The sequence below is a fragment of the Limanda limanda genome, chromosome 11 (assembly GCF_963576545.1).
Source record: "Limanda limanda chromosome 11, fLimLim1.1, whole genome shotgun sequence".
Classification (NCBI taxonomy): domain Eukaryota; kingdom Metazoa; phylum Chordata; class Actinopteri; order Pleuronectiformes; family Pleuronectidae; genus Limanda; species Limanda limanda.
The window spans coordinates 9,971,751-9,993,037 of NC_083646.1; the positions used below are offsets into that span (position 1 = coordinate 9,971,751).

General features: G+C 44.6%; 1 protein-coding gene across 1 annotated transcript in view; it reads right to left on the bottom strand.

Moving 5' to 3' along the window:
- Window positions 1–2,274: 2,274 nt before the first annotated feature.
- pou2f2b (POU class 2 homeobox 2b) overlaps window positions 2,275–21,287 on the bottom strand; it is a 37,848-nt gene continuing 18,835 nt past the window's right edge. Inside the window, exons 2-17 of the mRNA XM_061080714.1 lie at window positions 11,414–11,473; window positions 11,237–11,277; window positions 10,575–10,625; window positions 9,831–9,950; window positions 9,391–9,528; window positions 9,199–9,354; window positions 8,796–8,901; window positions 8,572–8,663; window positions 8,284–8,433; window positions 8,036–8,177; window positions 7,794–7,942; window positions 6,622–6,819; window positions 6,288–6,508; window positions 5,130–5,198; window positions 4,728–4,801; window positions 2,275–2,683 (exon numbers count right to left, since the gene is read on the bottom strand). Coding sequence (XP_060936697.1) covers window positions 2,358–2,683; window positions 4,728–4,801; window positions 5,130–5,198; window positions 6,288–6,508; window positions 6,622–6,819; window positions 7,794–7,942; window positions 8,036–8,177; window positions 8,284–8,433; window positions 8,572–8,663; window positions 8,796–8,901; window positions 9,199–9,354; window positions 9,391–9,528; window positions 9,831–9,950; window positions 10,575–10,625; window positions 11,237–11,277; window positions 11,414–11,473 — 2,093 coding nt within the window. The 3' untranslated portion in view covers window positions 2,275–2,357. The remainder of the gene's footprint in view (window positions 2,684–4,727; window positions 4,802–5,129; window positions 5,199–6,287; window positions 6,509–6,621; window positions 6,820–7,793; window positions 7,943–8,035; window positions 8,178–8,283; window positions 8,434–8,571; window positions 8,664–8,795; window positions 8,902–9,198; window positions 9,355–9,390; window positions 9,529–9,830; window positions 9,951–10,574; window positions 10,626–11,236; window positions 11,278–11,413; window positions 11,474–21,287) is intronic.

The window sequence follows — 21,287 nt, forward strand, 5'->3', positions numbered from 1 at the left end:
GAGGCAGAGGAGGGGAGGAATTGTCTGTCCTTCTCCTGCTCTCCCGTCTGTCTGTGCGTCTTATTTCATCTCTCTATCCATGCTACACAGTTTCAGAGTGGGGTGGGTGGGGGGGGACACTGCAGCCCTAAAGCTAACAGACAGACACACAGACAGACAGACAGGCAGAGAGATGCTTCACTTCTTTCACCGCCTGCACTTTGTCCTCCTCCCCTCCCCCCTCCAGCCACATTTGGTTAGGGTTCTTTTTGGTTTGCTTCTGTCATTCCTTGGGTTGTTGGTTGTTTAATGTTTTTGTGTTTTTTTTTGGTTTGCGTTTATTTTTGGTATCCTCTTACAAAACGTTGTTTCCCCCCCCCACACAAACAGTGTGTCCCTGGCCCCTCGGCGTACCCTTCTCTCCGGGGGTTCCGAGTAAAGGATCAGTTCCCTAAATAAAGCTTCCCCCGGTGGGTGTCTGCGACGGGACCAGGTGGAGGGGATTACACCTGGAGGGGAGGGGGGCTTCCGGTGCTAACGTCCTGTCCTCGGCCCCCACCCCACCTCCCTCGGCGTCTTTATTGTGTTCGTACGTCTGGGCCGAGGCTCCTTCAGCCCCGCTGCCTTGAGAATGCTTTGGTTTTCCATTTGAGAAATTAATGGCAGTCTGAGGTGGAAAATGACAGTGAAATGTGATTGATGGGGTGATGATGGAAACAGACACACATCAGTAAACATGTCTAGACAGACAGGTGTAGCGTGCGGCGCCTAACGCTGATAGACGAGGCAGGAAGGAGAGCTGTGACTAAACTTGGCTTTATTGACTTATTTAGCCTGCAGTCTTAACGGCTGTGACTTTGAATCTTCAATCACAGCCCTATTTCATACTTTCAAAACGGTCAACCACTCTTTAACGAAGCTGTGCGAAGTTCCCAGGGCGTGTTCATTTAGCCCCGGACTCGCCGATAATGGGTTATCTTTAAGAGTGAGGAAAGAGCGGTTTGATTAAGAGCACAGAACGCCACATGTTTAGGGTCTTAATAAATTCATTCACACCTTGAAATCAACCTGCAAAGTGTGTGCCTGCCGACTCGATTTCTTTGTTGATCTACCGGCACTTGGTGAGGACTGAGACGAGCGTCTTGTCACCTCCATCTTCTCCGTAGCACGTAATTAACAAAACGCAGGTCGTACACACAAACATGAAGATGATGACAATGACGATGATGACTCTAAACCACAAAAGCTAACACACGTGAAAAACAAAAGCTGCAGCAATAAATAGAGTAAGAAAAATGGCACTAATAAATTATTTAAAACACAAATCCCAACTGTACTTTTCAAAGTGTAAAAAAAAAACGGATTCCAGATAAGAAAAGTCCGTCAGGGATGTTTGAAATAAAAAAAAAGAAAGAAGAGGAAAGCTTTCTCTATGCTCTTAGAACCAGAGGTAGGTAAAGAGACTATAAACGCATGAAGATGCAGCAGTAATGGCAATCGAACGTTACACAGTTATTCAAAGAAGAAAATCTAGCATGAAAACCTATGAGAGACACATGATCGGACACAGACAGGATGAGTCGATGACAGGATGGTTGACTCTTGATGTGTGTGTGTGTGTGTGTGTTGCAGTAGCAGTAGAGTCCTGGTCCTGGATAGCTTCAGTATTTACATGTCCTTTTTGAATAAAGCTTTTCTCTCCGTATTTTTGGTATTTGGGATTTTGGTATGGTTGACTTTTTTTTCGTCATTGTGTATTCCTCCTCCTCCGCCTCCTCCTCAGGTAAATTTTTGGTTTAAACTTGTCCTCCCGACTCCTCTTCCTTCAGACCCGCAGCTTTTCGAAATAATACGAAAGAAAAAGAAAAAGGAAAATGTAAGCACAGTCCTCCTCTCCGTTTTTTTTTTTGTCCTTGCCGCCATTCCTTTGTCACATATTAAAGTTATCTTTTGTCATTTTTGGTTTATGCTCGTCGACATGCATCTCCGCCGGCTCTTCCGTCTCTTTTGTGAAAGAGTCATTGGTTTGTTTTCCTTTAGAGAGAAAGAGTGGAGCGGTGCCGTGTCGATATCACGCGTTGTTGACAAAAAGGTCCCACGTTGCCGCCTTTTCGTCTGTTTTTGATAGATAAAGATTTTTGGTTTCGATCTTCCCCCTTTCCCCTCCCTTCTGCCCTCTTTCACTTCTTTCCCTCCCTCTCTCCTCTTTCATTCTGTATATTTTTGGCATCGAAAGACTGGGAGAGAGAGAGAGCGAGAGCCATCGAGAAAATAATTATGGAAGAAGAGCGCAAGAGAGAGAAAGAGATAGCTTTGGTGTGAAAGGCGAGGTTCCCGGGTCCTCTGTCCTCCTCCTCTCTGATTGGCCCTTGTTGTGGTCACTCGATCTTAGCGCCGCCCAGAGGGGGCGGGCTGTGTGCCATTTCGCTGGAGGAGCAGGAAGAGGCGGGGCTGGAGCAAGGGGATGGGGAGCAGGGTGTGGGGCTGATGCTGCTGGCGGACAGGAAGGGGGAGGCCTGGGAGGCTTTGGCTACGGCGGCGCTGATCAGTCCAGCGCCGGGGTTCTGGCCCATGTGGAGGAAGGCAGGGTGGTTGAGGAAGAGGGAGGAGGGGAGGCCGCCCTGGCCCCCAGAGGCCCCCAGCAATATCTTACTGGCAGCCTCAAGACTGGAAAGAGGCAGCTGACCACCACTGGCTGCTAGGGCTGAGGGAGAGAGAGACGAGAGAGGGAGGGTTAAAGGGATATTCCATCACCACATACTTACTACTGTAAACCAGGGTCAACTTTATCTTATTGTTGGATTGTGATATTATGTTTTGGGCACCGTGAGTTCCTACTTCATCTCTTCCTCCTCCTCCAAACACAATCACGGCCTTGTTTACCTTTTCTCTCTGAAAGTTTACGGGTAAAGCTTGGTGCATTTGAGATATTTTTACCATTTGTTTTAATTTATGTTGTCAGTCAATCAACTCTCTTTCAATCTCCCTCATCTCATTTCCTACAGTGCAGACGACGACTGAGAAAATGACCGAACTTATAACAATCAGTAAAGGAAGGTCGAGAATTGTCACCTCTTCTGTTAGATGGAAAGCACAGGGAGTGGAAAATAAAATGTTTTTCTATAAAAAGTCAGTTTTTCTAGAGAGAATTCCTTCGTGCACAAGAGAGAAAAACACAAAGTGCCGTCAATAATATGCCAATCGAGAAAAAGTTAATAATGAATCATAGTCTAATATCTGGAACAAGCTAATCTCGTGGAATCAGACACAGCTCAGCAAAAGGTAAGATGAGCGGCGTGTTGTTATGGAAACAAGGTTGATGACTTTCTTTTTCCTCTTACGAACGCGCGTCCTGCAGTGTTTCTTTCACTATCAACACGGCTCGCATGAAGGCAGTCTAATCATATTTGTGATTGCATAGCAACAGAAAAACACATTTATCTGTTTACTGGAGAGAAAGAATTACCCGCTCACACTACTCAAAGTGCAACACGTCTTGAGGCGCAGTGCATTATGGTCTGTTGAGTCCTCTTTTGGTGAAGAAACACTAATTTCTGCCTCAGTAAATGACTGAATATATGGAGTGAAATGAAGATGACAAAAATACAGCTGTTGTTGTGTGATCCTGAAGGTCGGACATCTAAACCTGACTGATTTTATTCTATGAAAATTCTATAACATATATTTTTTAATTTCCAGTATAAATTACTATAAGGTTTAATGATATTAAAATGTAATTATATCCTTATTTGATATACTTTTTGTTCTGACCTCCAACTTTAAAATTTCAAAGTTTTCTATTCAAATTCTTGTGTTATAATATTGAATCCATTGTAGCTATACATATTTACAAAAGTAAAAATCCTCCAAACAGCTCATTGAATAAAGTGGCAAACAAACTGTATGTGAGTGAGTTTTTTTTTTGTTCAACTTTCAGACTAAATTGAACTTTTTCCTCACATCATCATATGTGACAGATGATTAAATGAAGAGATCAGAGGGTGAAGATGAGTGAGAGAGCACGGGCACACACACACACACAAACACACACAAACACACAAACATTAACATCACCATCATCACACACGTACAAACACTTGATGGGATGAATTTATGGACGTTGGACGATGGCGACACACAAGAAGTTAAAACTGTCTCAGTCTCGGATGCCTCATGCCGTTGATGAGCAATCACCCTCAGCTGCCTGTGCCTGTCTCCTGTCAGCAGTAACATGCATAACTGTGTTACTCACCATCACACCTCTCTTTCCTAATACGTGTCTTTATCTCTCTCTCTCCTTTTTCGCATCACAAAGAATGATTGAAAATGAGCTCTGCTGACGTCGGTCGGAACTGTTCACTGGTCACTTTCTGCAGGATTGCACACTTTCTTCTTCCCCTTGTGTTATTTTGTTCTGTTCTCAAGTGTAGGGCGGTGAGGGTGCGTGACAGGGGATGTGTCACGCACAGTATATGCGTCTAAACATGTACGTGTGTGTAGGAGTGTGTGAGAGCGTGTTTGTGAAAGTGCATGAGAGGAGGGAAAATGTGTGCGGAGCGTAAAAAACTCCTCTCTGGGTGTTTTATGTTTCCTGTGACCCTAAGATTATTTTGTTCTCTCCAGAAATTGAATAAAAACAAACACCTCCACCTCAGCCTTGACCTTCTGCATTATATTCTGTTTCCACTGCTTTCTCTATTAAACCCATTTGCCTTTCATGTCTATCTAACACACACACACACACACACCTTGGATAGTGGCCAGGGGATTGTTACCGAGGAGGGCTTGGTTCATCCCTGTGTTAACTCCCATCACAGTGTTCCTGTTGTGTCACACACACACACAGACACACACACACGCGGCACCATACATGTGCAAGCATATATACGAACACACAGACAAGCAGAGGAGAAAAGATGAGAAAAAAAGCAGGTTTGGCAGCAAATACAAGCAGAGGACAAATTCAGCCAAATACACATATAAGGAGCAGTAGTTTGCTGATAGTTTGCAGAACAGGAGTAAACAATGTTAAGGAAAAGAGATTAGACAAGTTGATTCTTTTTACAAAACCTAAAAAATGTCTAATTTCCTCTGCATTTATAACACAGGATGGAATTCGCTGCTTTCATATCTACGTTTGTCGCATTCACCTCAAGTTTGCAGCAAAATCGGTGATGTAGTTAGACACGTCACCGTTCTTTTTACCCATACGCCATAAGCTGTGAACACAAGAACCACACACACGGACACACACAGGGTTAGAATGAACTGCTGCACGGGGGGAGCAGTGGTGCCCAATTGCATTGCTGGGATATCAGTGTGTGTGTGTGTGTACAGTATCGACCATTTAACCACAAACTGCAGGTGAACCGAGCAGGGTGCAGCGCAGCATCCATGTGTTCGTGGAAATGTATTTAACGTGTGATCAGAAGCTTCCCTTCATTTTTCCAGCCGTGGCCCCAGTGGAAAATGAGACTGTGCTTTTTATTAAATATACAAATATTGTAATTAAGATGAAAAGAAAACATGGACCTGATATTTAAAGTGTCAGTTCCCACAAACACAAAGAAAACTACTTTATTACCTCTATTTATATCTTAGTTACGGAAGGTTTCCACCAATATCCACCAAGTTGAGATTATTGATATCAACTCAACACATGAAAAAATACATTTGAAGAGTTACTATATCCAGTTTCAGAGACTATCCAGATTTCTATTTGGCTCTACACCAAATTACAAATCATTTTATAATTATTCCCTAAGAAATCAATCAAAATGTTAATCAAAAGAAACTACATCATGTTTTATTTAAATTCTAATTCCACAAACTCAATTCTGTTTATCTCCACTGGTTGTTTTTTCATGAAAAGAACTAGTTTGTGTGACATGTTGTCTGACTACACAGGAAGGTGAGTGTGTTAGAAGAAGAGTGAAAACCAGATTCTCATAGTGAAGGTTTTCCCGACAACCTCCCATGGAAAGCATAATCACAGTGTTGCACAAACAGAGACAGAAATTATCATGTAAAGAATGAAAAAAAAAAAAACTTCTGAGAACGTTCAAACCCTGCTGATGTTGTCACCTGCACACATCTGGCCGACGGCTGCAGTAAGTTGCTCTAAATGTTTACAACATTTTCTGACATCTTAAAACTAAAATAAAACCCTTAAATATCAGAATCCCTAGAGCTAATATTTAAATCTCCTTTTTCTGAATTGAGGTGAACTGACGCTGTTAAAACCCTACATTTTTCCTCATCCTGACCTCCGTGACCTCTCTGCCCGGTGCGTGTTGTGAACCTCTTACCCTGTGTTCAGGCTGAGTGTGCTGTGGCTGGGAGTGGCTGGGCTGGCCGTGCTGCGGGGAGGAGGAGTCACCGGGGAGGGTGAGCAGCTGAGAGCGAGGTGGCTGGAGCTGATGGAGGGGTGGGTGGAGGTGAGGCTGGAGGTCATGGGGCAGATGGAGGGCATGGTGGTCACTGTTGTGCTGCTGAGACTGGTCACGGCCTGCGACAGCTGGCTGGACATCTGGAGTGGAGACGGACACAGATTGAGGTTTCTGACACTAGTGACGGCTGGAAAACACTTTGTTACTGTACATTATTACAGAGGAGGTGAGTGGATGGAGGCTGCGTGTTTACCATGTGAGGGCTGTAGCAGGGTTGTTTGTGCGCTTGTGGGGCAGTGGGGGGCTGGCTGGGCAGGGGAGGGGTGGCACTGCAGGGATTGATGCGCTTCTCTTTCTGCCGGCGGTTGCAGAACCAGACTCGGATCACCTCCTTCTCCATGGTGAGCTGCTCGGCGATCATCAGGATCTCCTCTGAGGTAGGCTTCTGGTTCTGCAGGATTATTTCAACAGTGCCGGATTTCAGCCAAAAGTTTTCAAAACGCCGAGACATAGGGACATTGGGAGAGGCAGTGGACTAGTGGCAGAAACTTGGACTATGGGTAGAAAAGGTCTCTGGTTCGACTCCACGGAGAAACAACAAAAAGACGAACCTGGATTGATCTGTCCAAAAATCCAAGAGGATTCTCCCTACCCTGTCTAGTGCCCCTGAGCAAGGCACCTTACTCCCCCAACATCTGCTCCCCGGGCGCCGTACATGGCTGCTCACTGCTCTGTGTGTCTGGCACCAGATGGGTTAAAAGCAGAGGTTACATTTCCCCTTGCATGAGTGTGCCTGTGCATGTGTGTGGGATAATAAAATGTATCTTAATCTTAATCTTAATAAATCATGTTCGTTAACACAAAGGGAAGAATGTGTCAGTAGAAACTAGTTACTGTCATGTATTAAGATGAAGCCTTGAGCTTTAAATCATCAGTATTTCTGGCAACTCAGTCATGAACAGTGGTGACAAAATACACACACTGGTATTTACAGTATTTATATATATTAGTATATAATGACTTTATTAAAACACAATATCTCACGTCTTCAGCCTCAGTTATTAAACTAATCTGTTCTAGTCACCTCGGACAGGAAGGTCATGTTCTCACCTCGGTATGTTTGCTTGTACGCAAAAACTACTGAACTTATGGGTCAGTAAAGATAGTTGTTATGGAATAATTCATGTATCTTTATTACAAAATAGGCACATTTAATTAAGGGACGAATATCTGTGAGTGTTTGCAATTTGCTGATTGAATCTAAGGGGACTGTCGGGCCTCGGCGGAGGTATGTTCTCTACTGAGAGCAATCTATTCAACAAAAGTGTGCAAATTAATTTGACAGAGAGGAATAATTTCTTATCAGCTTTTTTTTCATTTCAATTTCTTCTAATTCTAATTAAATAATAACTTTAATTGTCTCACCGTCATGAATGCACGCTCCAGGCCCACACGTACATTCGTCTCGATGCTGGTTCTCTTCTTCCTGCGGCGACCAGGCATCCCCTCGAAGCCCATGGAGGAGGAGGACAGGGAGCTGGGGCTGGGCAGGGTGCTGTCTAAGGACATGGTCTCTGCAGGAGGAAGACACACATGAAAACAGACTGAATGTCACAGAGGTACTTTTAACACACAGGTAGGAAGCTGGAACTGTGATGTGAGCTCACCTGCGTCGTTGAGCCACTTCTCCAGCAGCGGCTTCAGCTTGCACATGTTCTTAAAGCTCAGGTTGAGAGCCTCGAAGCGGGAGATGGTCGTCTGGCTGAAGTCGTTGCCGTACAGCTTCCCCATGGCCAAACCCACGTCTCCCTACAGAAGAAAGAGAACACGATTAAAAACACATCTGTGACTGAGAAATATTTAATGCGATTAATAATTAATACATTTAATATAACCTCTCTCTCTCTCTACTGACCTGTGTGAAGCCCAGTTTGATGCGTCTCTGTTTGAAAGTGCGGGCGAACTGTTCCAGCTCCTCCAGGTCACTGGGCTCCTCGGGGTGAGGGGTCACCGAGGGCATCGTGGTCACGCCTCCACCGCCGCTCACATCCATGCTCTTATCTCGCTGCAGCAGGTACGACGCGGAGGAATGAAAGTGAGAATGACACAGAAGGAGAGCGAGAGAAACAAGTGTTAGGTATCAGTAGTGAAAACACTGGCTGCTCCGTTCCCACTGACTCAAGCTTGAACGTTTTTCTCATACCTGTGCTTGGAGTCCCATTCTATTCTGAGCAGACAGCAGACTTCCTTGGTTTTGCTGAGGTAGCGTAATAAGATTTGGTGTCGATAGGAGTCCTGAGAAAAAAAAGGAAGAAAAAAAAAATAGATCATCAATTATGAATATGACAAAGAGGTGAATTTGATGTTTTTATCTATAACTAAGGAAGGAAGTGAACTAACTATTCATGTAGGAGGAGGCGTCCCCACCTTGCTGGCCCTGCTGTGCCTGCGGGAGGAGGAACTGAGCAGGAGATGGGAGCGAGTGGCCGGGAACCAACACCAACTGTTGGAGCTGCAGCAGCTGCTGGATGTCCTGTGTGATCAGGAGAGAAGCTTAGAATCTATAACTCCTTCTGAACTCATGAGGATGGATTGAGGGCTCAGACATGTTAGAATGTGTTAGTATGTGAGCCATCTCCGGCTGAGGAGAGGAGCAGAAAACACAGAAGTAAGAGGAAAAACTTTGTTATTGAAAAGAGAGGGAAATTGCGCGTATTCATGCACGGTGGAAACTGTGAATCATGAAACATACGAAACTCGTTCCGTGGCTAAATACTGTTTCCTCAATCAAAGCGCTCACCAGGAAGTGGCTTTGATTGGCAATCAGTACCTGGGCGGTGAGCTGGATTGGCTGGGACAGGGTGAGCTGGGGTGGAGGGGGGGCGACACTTTGGGCAGTCTGTTCCTGTGTGCTCTGGCCCTGTCCCTGCGACTGGGCCTGCTGACCCGTGTGTCCTGCCTGCTGCTGCTGCTGCTGCTGGGCCTGCTGATTCGCTGCTGCCACTGCTGCTGCTGCCTGAGCTTGCTGATTGGCTTGGGCAGCGGCGTGGGCAGCGTGCGCGGCGTGGGCTGCATTGGACTGTTGCACAGCTGCAGCCAGGAGCTGAGCCTGAGCCTGCTGCAGCAACATCTGCTGCTGCGCTGGCAACAGAGCTGTCAACTGGTGAGGAGAGGAGGAGAGGAGAGGAGAGGAGAGGAGAGGAGAGGAGAGGAGAGGAGAGGAGAGGAGAGGAGAGGAGAGGAGAGGAGAGATTCAAGAGATAAGAATGAAACGGCCAGGAAAAGACAAAAAGGGAAAAAGTGTTCAAAAAGAAGCACAAGAGAAGCAAGCAAGGTAAAAGCAAAGCAGTGTGTGTGTGTGTGTGTGTGTGTGTGTGTGTGTGTGTGTGTGTGTGTGTGTGTGTGTGTGTGTGTGTGTGTGTGTGTGTGTGTGTGTGTGTGTGTATAATAAGTCTGTCTTACCCCTGCTAGTTGTGAGCCGGTCAGCATGAGCTGTGTGTGTTGCAGGGCCGTCTGGGAGGGGGTCGGGCCGTGGGAGTGAGGAAGGGCCGGGGACATCTCACCACACTCCTCCATCTTATTCTGTGAGCAGGAAAGGAAACAAGCCAATTAAAACACATAAAAGCACAAATCCCATATCAGCTCGGAACACAAATGGCAGAATGTGATTATAAAAAGCACCTGCACCAACAACAGACAGAAGACCATAAGCTGATCATAAATGTACTTTAGGACGTGAGTCGACTTGTGTCAATTTTTTCCGCACGAACGACTTTTTTCCCAGGATCAGGCGTGTTTGAACTGGCTGCGGTGGAACTCTTCCAGTTTACTGATTTACATTTCTACTGTGGTATGCAAATTAGGTGGATTTCACGTTTTGCCGGATTGTAGCTTTTCAGATTAATTTCTCTTCTGAATGTGCCCAGTGAATGGTGAGTGCCATCATACTGTCTCCTCTCGGTAAATCTGTTTACATTCAAGGCTTTGAGACGCATTATGAGGCTCGACGTCAAACACCACAAAGGAGCGATTCAGTGCATAGAAACTAACACAAAGCTGAGGCAGCTATACTGTCAATGAGCCCACTGTGTGACATTAAGACACAAAAGATGCACAAACATGGGACCAGACACACACAAGGACGTACAACGGCAGTTCAGCATAATAGCAACGCACAAACACACGCACGCACAGACACACACTCACCTTGCTGCTGCTCAGGGTCGGTGACAGAGGGAAGGGACTGACTTTCATTGACTGAGGCAAGAAGAGAAGAAACAGAAAGGAGTTTACTTCAGAGATTACTGAGATTTATGAACAAAATTATTGTTTTGGATTTAGGTTTTACAAAAATAATTGTTGACGGTTGTGGTTTTGCTCCTTTTCTCAGTTTTCTTTTCTACAATTAATTGAAATATCTTTCTTTTCACTCTTAATCGGACAAAACACTTTTCTCACTGGAAAATCACAAATTTCTTCAATATTTTAATTTCACCAAATTGTGCACTCTCATAGAAATGAGTCCCCTCAAGATCCATAAATGGCTCCCTGGAAAATCAGTGAAATAGTCACAAATAAAAAAGTTTATTCCTGGATATGCCTCCTGATCAAAATCTAGTCCTAAATGTAATGGGTTCTTCTCTGATCCTCCTTTCACCAAGTTTCATGGTGATCTGTCCAGTAGTTTTTATGTGTAATCTTCCTTAAAGCAAATACACAAACTAACCAACAAATCCGGGGACCATGGTAAAAACAAAACCTCCTTGGTGGAGTTAATAATCTGATTCCATTTCATCGTTGTCTGTTATTGTGGCTCGGTTACGCGTGTGACTGAGGTGGGAGACAAACGTAATAATCACAGGGTTCACACGTACCTGGTGATTTGATTCAGGTCCGTTCCGCTCAGAATCTGTGTGGGAGAGGAAGGAAAAAGTGAGAAATTGATCATGTGTTAAAGCACAAACACACGGAGAACTGAGACACATAACTACTTTTATATGTCGTCTGCATGGGGACGTGTTTATTAGCATGTTCATTAGCATTACCTGTGCCCTCCAATGGTGAGTCAGCTTTCTCCACCTCTCCTGGCTTTGACATCCTGATATCTGTAACAGGAAGACACGCAGACAGTCAGAGCGACTCTGAAATCTGTGTCAGACAGACAAAAAACAGCAGAGCGAAGCAGAAGAACGGATATTTTTTCTAGGCAGGTGAAATCAGAATCTGGATGACGAGAGGGGAAAGAGGATGCCCAGGGCGTTGATCTTAGATAAGAGGGTTGAGTGGTTTCAGGTCGGAATGGGGCCTACACACTGTACAACAAACAATGTGGCTGAATCACTCTCGGGGGTTGAACTCTGCCCACATTCATTCACTATTTCCAATTAGTGGTTTTAACACAGAGTAGGTGTTTGCTTGTTCTATGTTTAACTCAATTATGTTTACGTGGGAGCTCAGCACTGAAAACATCTCAGGTTGTGTGTCATCCACGGCGAGACCACATCACTTCCTGGTTGATAATATTTTGGGGCAGTCCCTATGGCAACTGCAGCAAACAGAGGGCAGAGAGAAATTTCTTCAACTGTTTGTCACAAAGAGATCTGAGGATCTTTTGGGCAGAAGAGGAAAGATGGAATGATCTGAGGAGAGATTTGAGAAAAGGTGTGTGTGTGTGTGAGTGTGTGTGTATAGGCGTGTGTGTAACAGTGTGTGAGAGGGGTCTGTGTGTGTGTTTACATGTCTATACTGTATACTCATGTGTGTGTTTGTTTTTGTTAATCATGCACTAGGATTATCTCAATACAAAAGCTTTTTATTCGTCTGAACCCACAAACCTTCTTTTCTCTGTTCTCTCACTCTGTAAAAAACACACACTGACACACACACGCACACACACACATGCAGAGCTACTTCCCTTTTGTGAAAACATGCAAATCAGCCCAACGACCAACTAATTATATCTGCCACCTGCATAATAAACTCGGTCTCCCTCCCTTTTCTCACCCCCTCCTCTCCCATTTCTCTCTTTTATCTCCATCCTGTTATTTTTCATGTTCCAGTTGACAGAGCAATATTAAATCATAATTTTACCCGCCAACTTATTGATGGCGCAGACAAATGACACAGAAAAATACTCTTATATATGATGTTCTGCAATTCCAAGAAACCCTGTGGTCAAGGCATGGTTTTCACCATTGGGGGGCAGCAGTGATACATGGAAGAGAGGAGGAACCTGATCCACTGACCAGCACTGACCCGAAGCTGATTCTGAATTATCAAACCATGAGTCCAGTGCAGCCTTCGATAAAGATGGAAACCTGCTCTCTGATAAGATGCAGAAACACGCTTGTGTTCGTGAGACAGATGTGAGAACAGCTGACATTTGGTGTGTGCTGCGTCTTTAGGGGAAGTGGCGATCGGTTTGAAAAGCTCCTCTCTACCGCCACACCGGTCATAACCTTGGGGTCAACACACACTCACACACACACACACACACACACACACACACACACACACACAGTGACCGCAGGATTTCCCTCATATAAATGGACTTCTGCAAAAAGCCTGGTAAATCTATAATTAGGGGCCAAGTTTGTGGGTATTCCCACATTAAATACAGCTGATTTGATGCTATTTAAAAAAAACCAAAATGTCCGATGTTTCCAATTTCCGGTCAAATCTTCCCCAAAATGCAGCTTCTTCCTCTCAAGGGTTCCCATAATTAAAACTTTGTAAACGCACTGTAAATTTGACTTCTTCTACATCGGACTACCTTGAGCTCTGTGGGTGCAACAATAAAGACAAATGCACCTCGTACACTGATTGTCCGTCTTGTAAAAACGTTTGTTAAGTGAAGTTTTTCTTGTATCTCTGGATGATGCCCGTTCGCAGGGTGAGATGAGTTATGATTCACGGCTGGAAATGGCCGACAGGCAGTGGCATGGTGGATAATGTGGTCAGTAATACAGTGGTGGGACAGTATATCAAGTTGCTGTGTCTTTTTCTCACTTCCCCTCCCGACTTCCCCTTGTACCGGGTTGAACGCAGAGTGCTAAACCCAACACTTACTGTCAGTGAGGCTATTAATATTAGCCTGCCTTCTCTCTCTCTCACTCTCGTTCACTCCATCTTTTAAAACACCCCCCCCCCTTTTACAACATCGCCGAACACGCAGCTAATTTTCACGTGACACAGATCAGAGTTACATGTTGTAAATGTTTTTACAGTTTTAGTTGTTGTCACTGAATAAGCACAATAATAAAAGGCTTTATCTCTTTAGATCGGCTCCTTGTTTTTGTCTTTTTACTTGCAGCCTGAACTGAATTTACAGTTTTAAGAAACTTTAAGTTTAACTACTACCTCTCTGGCTTAATTTAAATCTCACCTTCAAACATTTCTCTTACTGAAAGCTTTTGGGAATGTTTGTATTTATTTTATACTGTTTTTGGTAATTTGTACCTCTTTTTGTTATGCACTTTTTGACACTATTATAATTTTTCATTACTCCACTGTCTCTTCCATCCTGTGCCAGTCTGTTAAACTTACAGTAGAGCTCAGGGTTACTCTTCCACCCAGTGAGACCAGTGCGCTGCACCACACTCTCTTGTGTCTTAAACACATCACATTTAACGCTGTATAATCCTGTGTCACCATGAAATGATGCAACAGAAAGGAAGAAGAGAGTGTGTGCTCAGTGTGGACTGTTTCACTGTTTCTGTTATTCTCCTCTGGGTATTTCGGCCGAGATGAAACTCCAGTGCAACCCAACAACCCCCCCTCCCCCCCTACCCACTTCCTGGAAGGGGGGGGGGGGGTCTGGGAACTGGAGTCAATACAGACTAACTACAGATTTCAGATTTCAAGACGCAGAAGGTGCAACGACTCTGATTGCAGATAAATGTATTTCACTTAAAACTGAGGGTCACAGAGTCGAATGTCCGATTCCATTTGCACAGTTTTAAGAAGTAGAACTGAGCTGATGTAAAATTGTGGGAAATAAAATACATATTGAAAACTTGAAATTGAAAAACTTTAAGTATAAATGAAGACAGGAAAATAAGAATAAAGCGATTAGACAAAAAAGGTAAAGAAGCTGAGATAAAATCTGAGCTGTGACCATGTGACCATCAGGGCTGTGACTTTTCATTAAAGTCTGTGTCACGATGTTGTGCATTGTTTTATGAAAGGTACGTTACTGTTTGTCGATTACACACACAACATGATCTGGCTCTTCAAATGCTAAATGGAAGATTGCAAAAAAGATTTAAAGTAAAAAGAAATAATGCTGAATAAGAAAGAAGAATAATGACCAGTAAAAAGCAAATGCAGCTGGGATATAGACGTGTGTGTGTGTGTGTGTGTGTGTGTGTGTGTGTGTGTGTGTGTGTGTGTGTACAAAGAAATAATTAAAAAAAAGAATGCATGACTAAATATTGTGATAATACACTAGGGAAAAAAAGGCTGAATAGAACATTGTAATTTCAAAAATGTCTGCATAGTAAAATAGGTTCACCTATTGCACTGACACACTTTGAGGAGATGAATAAAGTTGTTCATAGAGGCAAGAAAACTATCCAACAATACCGTTCATTAAATTTATGGAAATGGAAAGTGAATTCTAAATATTCATTATTTATTCTCTTTTAATTCTGACAACAATGATCAAAACTGGTGAAATTTTCAATTCAACCTCAACATGGATCAGAGGGCAGTGTTTAAAAATAAAAGCATACAAGGCCTAAATCCTGAGGACAATTAGTTAAAACAATTTAAAACAACATCCATGTTTTTGTTTGTGATGTTTATGTGTCACTTTGGTCAGAGTGACTTACAGAAGGTCGCAGCCGTGACCACATCCAGTTGAGAAGTGACTCACTGGTTTTTAGAGCCATGAATTACTCTTTGTTAAACATTGTTAATTTATCACATCAACTTTGATAGAAATCTTATCAGGGAACCGAAGACTGACACTGAAATATGAGCTAATTTGGGGTAATTTGTGACTCAGTTCACGGTGCTGTGCTTTTCTCGGGAACTTGTCGTCATCGCCGGTCAACTGCGACCGTGTCTGTCACCTCGCTCCTCCCGGGTTGATCATTTTTGTTAAATCCTGAGATAAACAATTATTTTTAGACTATTGTGTTTTTTAGACTAATGTGTTTTAAATTTGCTGAGAATAATTTAGATTTAAAAATGTGGCGGCAATTATAACTGCAACACCAACAAGACACAGCTTGTTTTTAGTAAAACAATAGTAGTGCATGATTAACAAAAACTAATATATTTATTACACACACACACACACACACACACACACACACACACACTTTAAACCAGTTTAGTTTCAAAGTTGCGCAGGAATAAACCCTCTCAGCTGAATATCTCTAAAGTGAACACACGTGTATCAGAGCCACAGTGTTTAGCAGAAGAAGGTAAAGTAGTTTTTTGCCGAATGACAGGAAAATAAACACACAACAGCAACACACATGAGCTGTGACACAGATTGTTCTTCAGCAGCCTGTTTCAAAATAAATGTTCATAATTGAATCACTGAAGCTTTTTCGTCAATCAGTTCCCAGTATAAACACACAAACACACACACAGACACACACACCCACATGCTATGGACTCGCAAGGTGTCTGACCTTTCCCTCTGCCTGCGACAGGCATCCACCCATCCATCCGTCATCCCTCCATCCATCCGTCCCCATCTTTCTCTTCGTACCACCTCTCGCTCTTTGATGTTCTCTAATTAGCTGAGCTTCTTAGACCCAGTGGCATTAATCAACAGTGTATAGACACACTTCTCTTACACTCTCTCTCTCCTTCACACACACAGACACACACGTACACACACATACCTCACGCAAAGCTTAATTGGTCTCAGTAAATGAAGGCCAGCAGAGAGAGAAGGCTGCACAGACAGTCACTCACCTGGCAACCACATACTGGAGAAGTCCTTAGATGCTATGGCTGCTGTCTTGGTCATATCTGTGTGTGAGTGAGTGTGTGTGTGTGTGTGTGCATGCTATGTAAAGAAAAACTCTCACTCTCTCTGACGGCCTGGAACTAAAAAAGGAGGAGTGTATGAAATGATCTCTCTCTCTCTCTCTCTCTCTCTCTCTCTCTCTCTCTCTCTCTCTCTCTCTCTCTCTCTCTCTCTCTCTCTCTCTCTCTCTCTCTCTCTCTCTCTCTCTCTCACTCAGTCATACACATACACACAGACATGCACATCATAAACCACTCCCCCCCCCCAAGCCCAACAGGAAGTAAGCCTCACAAGAGAAGGAACTCAGCACACAGGAGAGAAAAAACACAAGACAAAAGAAGAAAGAAGAAAGGAAAGAAAGAAAGGAGGACATGCAAGAGGTTAGAGAGTGGGAGAGAGAGAGAGAGATCGAGGAGATAGACAAGGTGAAAAAGAGGGGGATGATGGGTACGGACGGAAAGTGATGGCGCGGCTGGAAACAGCCACTCACACACTCACACACACACACACACACACACACCCTTGCTCACTCACACACGAGAGAGAAACAGCAGGTTTGACATTCAGACTGAAGAGCGTACGATACATTTGTGTGATATATGACCCGGTGCACCTTCAAACCCTCGGTGAAGCTCAACTGATCAGAGTTTTGCCTCCATTCTTAGAGACTTAAACAGGTACTTTAGGCCTCTGTTGTCTGACATGAGTCATGGCCGGTGTCTCCTCGGTCGTATCTGTGTCTGTGGCGGAACTTCTGACAAGTACATGAGTGGGCTGAGGAGGTGGTCGTCTGAGGGAGTCGCCACCGACGAGAGAAGATGTGAGACATCCTCCAGTTCAAGTTCACATGCAGACACAGCTCTGGTCGACCCCGAGCGGAAGGAAAAACTTTTGTCACTGTACCACTGACCACCACTCACCGTGGGCTGCTCACACACGCACACAGACACACACACACACCACAGAGACCCACACACTTCCCACCCACCCCTATGTGACAGGTCGCTGTATTGAGAGTGGAACATAGAAATAAAACCAGGAAGGAGAGCCGCCCACTCGGGTTCACAGACTGAGCAGCTGCTAAATTAAAAAATAAATCTAAAGTCGGTGAATGATCTTGAAGAAACAGAATCATACGTTTCAGCACAAATCCAGCCTGGATTTCAAATATGAGTGTCTGCTCTGACTGTTGGCCGAGCTGACCACAAGGTGGCACTCTTGATTCTCCCATCGTAGTGAAAGAACTGGCTCCATCCCTTGAAGAGAAGAGGAGAGGTGGCTGAGCACCCCTCCCCCCCTTCCCCCCTCTTTTCCTCCTCCCTTGGTCCGAGTTCACTAATTCAAAAGCTAACGGCAGCAGAGTTCCCAAGTTTAACCTTATAAATACTTTATGTGCTGATTTACAACGGCCCAATGTACTGCCGGATAGACACTCACTAAGAAGTGCATAACCCGCTGCACTGGAGGTGTTCTCTATTATACTGAGACATTGTCTTTAAATCTGTCCTCAAACACATACAGATACTGGAAGACTGACTCGTGTGAATACATATTTATTAATATCAGCTCGGAAACTTTGGAGGAATCCTACAAACTCAAAAAGGCACAAATGCACAGATTGATTTAAGAGCTGATTTGCTGTTTAATTGATTAGTCAATCGAAAGAAAACTGATAGGCAACTATTTAGATAATACTTTCATAAAATAAGCAGAACCAAAATACCAAATGTCCAACTTCTCATTTTTGAGGATTTGCTGAATTCTCCATTCATGTTTTTATTAAACAGATTTTTTTTATTTTTTCTATTTCCTGATAAGATAAAGATCTAAGGACACAAATTATGATGGATTTTTTTCGAACTCTAAAGACAAACAATTATTGATGAAGTGATAAAATAATAGATAAATACTCATTGTAGGTGTAGAATTCTGTAGCAGAATTTATATCCCCAAAAAAATCACTTTCACAGTTTCTAAAAATACAGATTGTCGACCAAACCAGGGGCCTGAGCCAATTGTTTATTTATATTTCATTTATGCAGATATATTTTTGGCTTCATCAGGGCACGGTCTGTGTTTGTCTACCTGTCAGTAACCAGTGGACAGCAGGCCTGTGTCTGTGGACGTGTGGAGGGAAGAAGCGACCGGCCGGGCCTGTTCAAGGACAGTGACAGACTATGTGTTGGAGTGGGGGTGTTTCTCTGGGTCAGAGGTCGTCTGGACAGCCTGGCTTTGGCCGTGACCTTTGTTCAAACCCCAATCTACCCGAATAACTACCAGGGTGTGTGTCTTTGTGTGTGTCTTTGTGTGTAGCCGTGTGTGTATCTGCTTGAGAAGCTGTGATAGTTGGCTGGGGTATCTAAGTGTGCTCTGGATGTGCATGTGTGTGATTGCATGTGTGTGTTTGTGTGTGTGTCTGTGGTGCAGTTCATGGCCATGGGGGCCTTCCTGCCCCAAAGAGGTCGGAACCTTGGTTACCATGGAGACCAGGCCTAGCAACACTCTTGCCACTTAAATGATACTGGGCCGGTGGCGATGGTCTCACTTCAAGTTGACATATTAATACATACTACACAATGAACCGTGATATTAAATCTGACAAAACAAAATACAGAAAATAAATATTACAAATTGACAATTATTATCTTTTTAATTATTGTTTTGGGAATATGAGATGTGTGTGTGCATGTGTGGGTTGTGGTCACTGCTAAGTTATGTTCATATGATAATAAACAACACACACACGCACTGTATATATACACGTACACAAGCTGATAGTGGGACCCAAGGGAGGAGGATGGGGGAGGCTGGGGCCTCCAGAGGGCCATCAATCACTCCACTGTCAGAGAGGGAGGGAGAGGCAGGGAGGGAGGAATGGGGGGTTACTAAGAGAGAGGAAAAAAGGGAATAGTGAAGAAAAGAGGGAAGGGAGAAAGTGATGGCAATGAAGGTGAGTGATAGAGAGACAAGAACAAAAAAGACTGGAGGAAGGATATTAGCTGGGGGTGAGGGCGGTGGGGGGAAGACGGAGGGATGGAGAACGGGTGTATAATGGGTCATTGCAGGGACAATTCGGAGGTCTCCAAACCTGCTCAGTATCCCTCCACGGCTCGGCCCTCCTATATCTAGTGCCGCCTCGGGCCCGGAGCACACACTGGCTCTAATTCATATAATCCATCATATTATATTCCGCCTCTTATAGAGGGGACAGAGCACGGCTCAGTGATGGAGCCACCAAGGCCTGTTCACAGTCCTACAGCAAGACTCTATTCGGCAAGGTGAGAGATTTAACATCCACCGTGTGTGTGTGTGTGTGTGTGTGTGTGTGTGTGCAGGTGTAGCCCCATGAGGAGTTTCAGGATTATAAACAGTGGGTCTACAGAGTGAAGTCTGTAGTGACGAGACTTCAGAGGTTGAGGTTTTGTATGAGAAGCAGCAGGCGCTAAAACACACTCACACTGTCGGCTACCATGGGACCTGTGGCCATCACACACACACACACACACTGGCTGCATACACCTTGACAACACAGATTCCTCTCCTGTCCTAATACCTCTCAATCGCTCCTTTTCCTCTGGCCCCTCCGCCCCTCCATCCTTCTCTCACACCATTCCCCTCCCTTCTGTATCATCTGGGCAGCCCATGGGGAGCCGGGCTTGTCTAGACAGACACCGCTCTCTCCCACGGCGCGACCAAGGTTGAAGCTCAGATATTTTCCCTCGCTCCTCTCACCCCTTGCTTCTTCTCCTTCTTCTTCTACATCTTCCTCCTCCTCGTGGCACAAGAGTGAAAGGTCTGCTGGCAGGACCTGGAGGCCTTCATCGTTGGCTCGACAAACACCGAGGAGGCTTTGGACCCAACTGTTCACTGACCATTGTCTTTCTCTGCCCACATGTTCCCTGTTTCACCTTGGCCGGTCCTTCACCTGCTGTTCCCCTTTTTCCTTCCAAACCCTCTCATCACCATCACCATCATCATCTCAGTCTTTTTTTTTTTTTGCGACCTTCCTGCCTTTTCTACCTCCAATGCAAACTTTCTCTTCTCCTCCTCTTGTCTCTTTCTCCCTCAGACCTGCTGGTCAGCAGCAGCTGTGACATCACTGGCCACTGTTCTCCGCTCGGATTGGACACTCGGCCACGTTGCCAGGCAACAGCAGTGAAAGGTCTCAGTGTGAGCGTGTGTGCGGCGTGCGCATGTATGTGTGTGTTTATGTCTGTTTATAGCTACGTGAGTGAAAGGTGTGTGAGCGATTTTCCTCGCCTTGCCCTTTATCTGTGCATGAAGAATGATCAGAACAGATCTGCGTCAATGCTTTATCTCAGATCAAAGCATGTAGATGATTGGGCTGCCTCACCACTCGCCTCCACCACAGAAGAAGAAGAAGAATGTGTGTGTGTTGCATTAATGAAAAAGAAAGATGGTACCAGTGCGTGTGTCAGTGTCCGCACTTGCTTCGAACCAAATAAATGTGTCTCTTCGTGTCGAATATGGGTATGTGTCTATATGTTGTGCGTGCGTGTGTGTGTGTGTTTGTGTGTGTGTGTGTGTGTGTGTGTGTGTGTGTGTGTAAGCCCCCGGGAGAGGGTGGTTATTGTATCTGACACAGCGGCTCTTTCTCGCGCCTCATATTTCTGGGCCGATCGATTCCTCTGACTCCCGACAAGACAATAATCGCACCTCCCTCTCTCACTCCATCACTACCATTATTACTGACCTCCCCAGGGAACGGACAGGGTGGAGGGAGGGAGACAGGGATGAGGAAGGAAGGAAGGATGGAAGGATGGAGGTTGAGGAATGAGGGGGGGACATAAAGTTGACAAAATGAGCCTATGATGATGAAAAAGCAAAAAGGGACAATGTCGAAAATGAGACAGGAAGAGGTGGCCTGGAAAAAACAGGACATCAGCGGGGTAGAAAGGAAAAGAGAGAGA